Here is a 7,999-nt window from a genome sequence, read left to right as displayed (position 1 = left end):
AGAAAGTTTTCAGCCTATCCACTTTCCTTATGTCTGAAAACACAGGCATTCTAGCGAGGGCAATAGTATTGGGGCTTCACCACTGTTTCATTGAATGTCAGCTGTTGTTGTCATCCGCAGTGAGCAGTGAAAGTTAACATTATGTTTTCGTTGAATAACATCCCCATAAGGTATAAATATATAGTATAAACAATAGTGTGGAATAATAATGAGGAATAACTGCCTGAGCTGCCAAAATAGAAAGTAAATGTGATTTCAGCCAGGCCTATTCCGATATCTAAATAGCCATGCTGTTGTGTGTTATTTAATGGCCGTAATAAAACGCGTGGGGCTACTGTAGTGATCATGTAACCTAATGAATCACACTTTTTCCAGTATTTGGGAGCACGGACTGTTGGCCTTATATTAGGTATTTTGACTGTTGTATTTGTGAATTCCACTCTGTATGGAGGCTTGTTATAGCCATTTGCGTTGAACAACCTCATCACTTAGAGGCTATATCCATATCAATAAATGAGACAAAACAAAATATTGATTGAGTTTTGGCTATAATCTGTCCTGAGCGAAATAGCCAAGTGGTCAAGACTATCTATAGCCTCTTCTTMTTGCCAGATCTCTTTTCCCTATCAGCCACTGCATGTGCTTCTTCAACTATTTTGTTAAAGATTTATTTAGAGGCCTGTGAGCTAGGGTATCTTTAAGGGGAGTCCTATAATAAAAACAGATAGAAAACACAAAAAGAGTTCTAAAATTATTCCGCAAGAAACCAGTACCCAAATGTTAGTCTAAATTGCAATGCCTACAAGTTGAAGGCTTATTTTTTTGGGGGGGATAGGCCTAAATTAAACATTGAATTATTAAAGTGATAGGCTAAAGAACTTGAGAATTTAGATAATTTTGATACACACATGGATTTCAAAAAACAAATGGATAAGACTGTTCTATTCTCTTTGATTTAATTTCTATTGCAACTCAGACAAATTACTGAATAGATGACATACTGACTGACTGAAATGAATGAAGGATGAATTAAATGTTAAAATATGATGGAATGATGAGTTGGATGCATTATTTATGATCTGCACTTTATTTGGCTAGTAGGCAAAGAGGCCTACATTAGGGTATAATGACTATAACTGCATGCCTCCAGAAGGGCATCATCTGAGACTGAGGGGTGTTTTCCCAAAGGAGAAATGGAGATCACAAGCTCTTCAACTGAGCAGCAGTGTTGTGATGGAGAGAATAGCCTATACACAGATTACCTAAGACCACTGCAACAGAGTTCTTGTAAAGTGTTGCAATAAGCTTATGCCAGATTTAGCCTACGCTTAACCTCTCCCTTGTCCATAAATCCATATGTTCATGACCCGATTCATATAAATCATGTCAAATTACTTTACATTCATATCAACCGCTCCTACATAATATGCTGTGTCAAGATTGAGTGATGAAATACATTTCAAAAGATAAAAATAATATTTTGAGTGGCAAAGACTCCAGTGGTCATAAATAATTCATAGATTCACCAAACATCTATTATTATTCTGTTTCATTATTGAAACCAGTGATACTACTGGTTACTGATTCATTAATCCTGGTAGCATACTAGCTGGTTTGATTGCCATTATTCCGTGGTAGTATAGCTAGCTGGTTTATGATTCATTATTTCCTGGTAGACTGACTACTGGTTGATGATTCATTATTCCTGGTAGATTACTAGCTGGTTATGAATTCAGTATATCCTGGTTTTCTGAGATACCTACTGGTTATGAGTCATTGATTTCCTGGGAGAGTACTACGTGAGTTATGAGTTCCATTATTCCTCGGTACGTATACGTGACTGGTTATGATCTTGCGGACAGAGCCCACGAGCCAATGGGTATGGTGCAATATCGAATTAGTCATGCATATGTGATAAGGTTGGCGTGCACTTGGGGATGTCCACGTCACCCAGACTAATTATCGTCCAGCGGGTTAGAGATACATCCTAGCGGACTGAAACTTCACTGTTGCTACGGCAGTGAATACTCAGCCTCGTCTAGTCTAGACTTGCGGCCGGCAAACAAATAATCCCATTACATTCGCTACGTAAATGTTGACTAGTAAGACTGAGGAGTAATAGGAATGGAGACTTGTTTAATTTCATAAACGTGCAGTGATACCTCTTTCAGGTTTTCCGCTACTTTCGCTTTTCTTTATGACTGTGTTATGCTTGTTGCGCGGTTCGGGCGCACTCCTCCACGCTTTTCTTGTTGGTGAGATTGAAACACTGGCATAAATCTCTGAAAGGCTATTTATTCTGCTACATGCGCAGATTCCAAAACCAGAGGATTTAGTACAAGCCTATCAATGTTCAGTGTCACGACTCCGCCGAAAGTCGGCTCATCTCCTTGTTCGGGCGGCCGTCGGGCGTCACCGGCTTTCCAGCCAACGCCGCTCCATTTCTCTTATTCCATCTGTTTTGTCTTGTTTCATACATACCTGGTTTTCATTCCATAATTAACTACATGTATTTAGTCCTCTTGTTCCCTCCATGTCTTGTGTGTAATTGTTTATTGTTGAGGGTGGTATTTGTTATGTATATTTTTTCCAGGCGTTGCACTTTTGTTTTAGACCGTGTTTTGGAACTTGTCTATTGTGATGTGCTGTAATATTATTTACCTGTATTAAAGTGCGCCGTTATATTTACTCCGCTCTTCCTGCAGTTGACTTTGCCTCCATACACCTCCATAACAGTTAGTCCGTAATCGTAACATGTTGTTTGTATGTTCACAGATGAAAGTTAACGTTGTATGTTTCATGTATGCCGCTATTCTTACAATCCTAACAATTTAGAATGGATTTTCTTACGATCCTTACGATACGTACGTTCAACGTTTTGTAAGATATCTGGGTCCATAGATTTATGACACATTGTATAACAAGCGATGTCACAACGTACATTACAACATTGTTTTTAACATTTTATTTATAAAAGTAGAAAACAAAAACACAACAAAGTACATTACAACATTGTGTATCTTACAGCATTTGATTAAAAAAAAGTTAAGAATTAAGAAAACCACCCACACACACCATGAAAGTACCTAACATTTGATTTATAAACATTTGTTTTATAAAAAAGTGAAGAATAAAAACCACACAAGTCTAGTTTGGATTCATCATGTTTCATCATTAACCAACTACAAAATATATTTACATACATACTGTATTTACATATACAATAACCAGCAGGCCTATGTGTGTCAGCCATTCAGTCCATTATTCAGTACCCACAATGCCTATGGATAGAAACGGTCTCTGAACCACACAGATGTGTGTGAGACAGTATGGTAGTCACTCAGTCCTCTTCACCCTATAAAACTTTTATAAGATAAAAAAGTAAAAACTGTCAAATGTTGACAGCTATGGTCTAAAACAAACATAACTGACCAGAGTGTTTGAAATACAGTTCCATTAAAGTGATCATTACACTTTTATTTAATCCATTTTAGAATAGTTCCAACGGCTGAGCCTAATATAGTGTATAAGAGGTCATACAAGAAGTTTGTAGTGAGTCATATGTTGATGAGGTAAATCATATTTGCTGGTCTTTGATGTGTAATGAGGAGCAACCAGACACTGCACTTGACACATTTATGAAATGGCTTAATCCAGTTACTAATAAGCACGTACCCATTAAGAAAATGACTGTAAAAACTGTTAAATCCCCTTGGATTGATGAGGAATTGAAAAATTGTATGGATGAGAGGGATGAGGCAAAAGGTATGGCAATTAATCTGGCAGCCCAACTGATTGGCAAACGTATTGCAAATGAAGAAATCATGACTAAATTAAATAAAACTACACTATGAAACACAAATAAATGATATAAAGAATCATAGTAAAAAGCTTTGGAGCAACTTAAATGAAATATTGGGAATTAAATGCAAACTCAGGTCCATCATTCATTGAATCAGATGGCTCATTCATCCCAAAACCAATTGATATTGCCAACTACTTTAATTACTTTTTCATTGGCAAGATAAGCAAACTTAGGTGTGACAGGCCAGCAGCAAACGCTGACACTACACATCCAAGTATATCTGACCAAATTATGAAAGACAAGAATAGTACTTTTGAATTCCGTAAAGTCAGTTTGGAAGAGGTGAAAAAATTATTGTTGTCTATCAACAATGACAAGCCACCAGGGTCTGACAATCTGGATAGAAAATTAAAAAGGATAATAGCGGACGATAATGCCACTCCTATTTGCCACATCTTCAATTTAAGCCTATTAGAAAGTGTGTGCTCTCAGGCCTGGAGGGAAGCTAAAGTCATTTCGCTACACAAGAATAGTAAAGCCCCCTTAACTGGCTCAAATAGCCGACCAATCAGCCTGTTACCAACCCTTAGTTAACTTCTGGAAAGAAAATATTTGACCAGATAGAGTGCAATTTCACAGTAAACAAATTGACAACAGACTTTCAGCACGCTTATAGGGAAGGACACTCAACAAGCACAGCACTGACACAAATGAATGATGATTGGCTGAGAGAAATTGATGACAAATTGATTGTCGGGGCTGTCTTGTTAGACTTCAGTGCAGCTTTTGACATTATCGGTCATAGTCTGCTGCTGGAAAAACATATGTATTATGGCTTTACACCCCCTGCTATAATGTGGATAAAGAGTTACTTGTCTAACCAAACACAGAGGGTGTTCTGTAATGGAAGCCTCTCAAACATAATCCAGGTAGAATCAGGAATTCCCCAGGGTAGCTGTTTGAGTAAAGCCAGAGTTTCTATGTATGCGGATGACTCAACACTACAAGTCAGCTACTACAGCGACTGAAATGACCGCAACACTTAACAAAGAGCTGCGGTTAGTTTTGGATTGGGTGGAAAGGAATACGTCAGTCCTAAATATTTCCAAAACTAAAAGCATTGTATTTTGGACAATTCATTCACTAAACCCTAAACCTCAACTACATCTCGAAATGAATGATGTTTAAATGGACCAAGTTGAGGTGACTAAACTGCTAGGAGTAACCCTGGATTGTAAACTGTCATGGTCAAAACATATTGATACAACAGTAGCTAAGATGGGGAGAAGTCTGTCCATAATAAAGCACAGCTCTGCCTTCTTCACAACACTATCAACAAGGTGTAACAGTATAACTTTAAACCGTCCCCTCGCCCCGACACGGGCGCGAACCAGGGACCCTCTGCACACATCGACAACAGTCACCCACGAAGCGTCGTTACCCATCGCTCCACAAAAGCCGCGGCCCTTGCAGAGCAAGGGGAAACCCTACTTAAGTCTCAGAGCAAGTGACGTAACTGATTGAAATGCTACTTGCGCGTACCCGCTAACTAGCTAGCCATTTCACATCCGTTACAAAGGCAGGTCCTACAGGCCATAGTTTTGTCGCACCTTGACTACTGTTCAGTAGTGTGGTCAGGTGCCACAATTGTAGTTGGCTCAGAACAGGGCAGCACGGCTGGCCCTTAAAAATACACAGAGAGCTAACATTAATGACATGCATGTAAATCTCTCATGGCTCAAAGTAGAGGAGAGATTTACTGCATCACTACATGTTTTTGTAAGAAGTGTTGACAAACTGAATGTACCAAGCTGTCTGTTTAAAMYACTWGCACACAGCTCRGASACCCATGCATACCCCACAAGACATGCCACCAGAGGTCTCTTTTCAGYYCCCAAGTCCAAAACAGACTATGGGAGGTGCACAGTACTACATAGAGCCATGACTACATGGAACCCTATTCCACATTTGGTAATTGATACAAGCAGTAGAATCAGATGTTTTAAAGCAGGTTAAAATACACCTTATGGAACAACGGGGATGGTGGTATGTTGCTGTATGGTGGTATTGAACATGTTGTATTGTAGAGATGTAGTAGTGTAATAATGTTATATGATGTAGTGTTTTATCTTTAGTTTTATATGTAATGTATGTGCTTCAATATGTTTGGACCCCAGGAAGAGTAGCAGCTAATGGGGATCCCTAAAAAATACAAATAACATACTGGAACAACAATGCAGCAATGCAACAAATGCAACTCATTTGCATGTATGCAGTCACCATGACTATCACTCCAACAGGATGATCCAATAAGGTTGTACTAATACATTTAGAATGTACTGGAGATTGTTGTGGTCCTGAAAGACATTAACATCAATGATACTGATAAGAGTCAAATCATCTGTTGTAATAGTGTAGTGATATAACTGCTTTGTGGGTATTTACAGTTACATATAATCCAGAGAGGACATTTGATGCTGAAAAACAATTCAATGTTYTCTAATCTATTTCTTACCTACAGTAAGTACAAACACTGTTTACTTGAAATCATAAAAATATTTCAGGATCATCATGTTGAGGGTTGAGTGTTGATGGTTCTTCCTGTTCTCTGTCATTAGCTGTGGGATTTGGGCTAAAGATTGATTGTCAAATTTACAAAAAGAATGTCAAATGAATACAGTATTTTCTCTTTGTCATCTGAACAGTAAAACTTACCTTCTCATTGTATTTCTCTGTTTGCACCACAGTGCCACAGCAGCTCCACAGCACACAGCAATGAAACACAGTGAACTCATCACTCCACCAATCCCTGTTGGTTTAACTGTGAAAGATGACAAGATGAGAATGGTACAATTCACAGATAAGCGTGTCAGAGATTAGATGTGTTCATTAGATTAATGACTTACCACTGATCCTGTCACCATCAGTGACCTCAGGTACACCTAGCACAGAACATACAGAGACATAACTTCAGAATGACACCAGCATGCTGATTGTTACTGTAGGCATGTACAGAACCATTTCTCACCAGCAAATGAAGCTTGATTGCTAGCTGGAATAACCATAGATACGTTCTTGGTGATACCTCCAGAGAACAGTGACACCATGCAGCCAACCCTGGTGTCTTTGTCAGGTAGACTGAATGCTGCCAGCGTGGAAGTTATGGTGACAGTGACAGTTCCATTGAGATGGGTGACATTGGCCATTGTAGAATTTTCTAGAATTTCTGTGTCTTCCCAGGTCACTATAGGAACAGGTCGTCCAGTAGCAGAACAGAACAGAGTGGTGTGACTGTTGTTGTTTTGTGTGATGACGAGTGAGGGTCCATACAGCTCTATAGGAAAACAACAGACACAGTTCACAGTGAGACCACAATGAATCCATTTACATTATTTACTAAATGATTCCATTTAAATTATTTACTGAATGATTTCATTTTGATAAATGGTTTCAAGACATTGGATGTATGATCTGATAAAATGGCTGCGTGAAGATCTGAAGAAGTTGTTCTGGGTCAATAATTTACAGTACATTATGTTATCAGATTTTACCATGGACTTGGAGGCAGGTCGTTCCACTGATAGGTCCATCTGGAAAGGTGTTAAACAGACACTTGTAGCAGGACTCGTCTCCTCTTGACACTCCTCTGATGACGATAGAGCAGTTCTGCAGACCCTCATCTTCAAACTCCACTTTCCCCTGAAAAGGTGGGTTGATATTGGAACCGCGTTTGCTGTAGGTGGCCACATTTTCATTCGTCCCAGTTGTCTCTTTCTGCCAGGTGACTTGCCGCACATCTTTGGGTTTCATAAGCTCACAGGTTAAGACCGCATCTTCTCCCAGGGTTGCTGTGACAACCTGCTGTGTTCTCACCAGCTGAGAGAGCCCTGCATGAAGACAGTTACACACTACTTAGTACTTACTACATTACAAACTCTCTCTCTCACACACACACACCCACACACACACACACACAACACACACACACACACACACACACACACACACACACACACACACACACACACACACACACACACACACACACACACACACACACACACACACACTCAGTTGGTAGAGCATGGTGTGTTGTGGGTTTGATTTCCATTATTATAAAAAATGTAAGTCGCTTGGAGAAAAGGTCAGCTAAAGCCATATTTTTAAATATATTTCATAGATTTTGTCTCCACG

General features: G+C 39.2%; 1 protein-coding gene across 5 annotated transcripts; it reads right to left on the bottom strand.

Moving 5' to 3' along the window:
- Positions 1-5,384: 5,384 nt before the first annotated feature.
- LOC112076411 (OX-2 membrane glycoprotein-like) lies at positions 5,385-7,723 on the bottom strand. Of its 5 annotated transcripts, XM_070441305.1 has the most exons (6): positions 7,357-7,723; positions 6,834-7,139; positions 6,712-6,747; positions 6,521-6,626; positions 6,321-6,437; positions 5,388-5,488 (listed from the first exon to the last, which is right to left on the bottom strand). In XM_070441305.1, the coding sequence occupies exons 1-5, from the start codon at positions 7,613-7,615 to the stop codon at positions 6,353-6,355; spliced, it is 792 nt and encodes a 263-aa protein (XP_070297406.1). In that variant the 5' UTR covers positions 7,616-7,723; the 3' UTR covers positions 5,388-5,488; positions 6,321-6,352. The 5 variants fall into 5 exon arrangements, with proteins under 5 accessions (XP_070297408.1, XP_070297406.1, XP_023998966.2 ...); XM_070441307.1 differs by lacking the exon at positions 6,321-6,437 and having other exon boundaries at positions 5,385-5,488; XM_024143198.2 differs by having other exon boundaries at positions 5,388-6,437.
- Positions 7,724-7,999: the final 276 nt, after the last annotated feature.

Source organism: Salvelinus sp. IW2-2015, unplaced genomic scaffold (assembly GCF_002910315.2).
Source record: "Salvelinus sp. IW2-2015 unplaced genomic scaffold, ASM291031v2 Un_scaffold3735, whole genome shotgun sequence".
NCBI lineage: Eukaryota > Metazoa > Chordata > Actinopteri > Salmoniformes > Salmonidae > Salvelinus > Salvelinus sp. IW2-2015.
The sequence above is the reverse complement of the archived record's forward strand: the minus strand, read 5'-3'. Positions and strand labels throughout refer to the sequence as shown.

Bases quoted from the DNA above. Each gene is read 5' to 3' on its own strand.
- LOC112076411 (XM_024143198.2), bottom strand. From the start codon at position 7,615: ATGAAACCCAAAGATGTGCGGCAAGTCACCTGGCAGAAAGAGACAACT. The intron at 6,748-6,833 runs GTGAGAAATGGT...GTTCTGTGCTAG, and splicing joins CAATCAAGCTTCATTTGCTG to GTGTACCTGAGGTCACTGAT. The intron at 6,627-6,711 runs GTAAGTCATTAA...CATCTTTCACAG, and splicing joins TGATGGTGACAGGATCAGTG to TTAAACCAACAGGGATTGGT.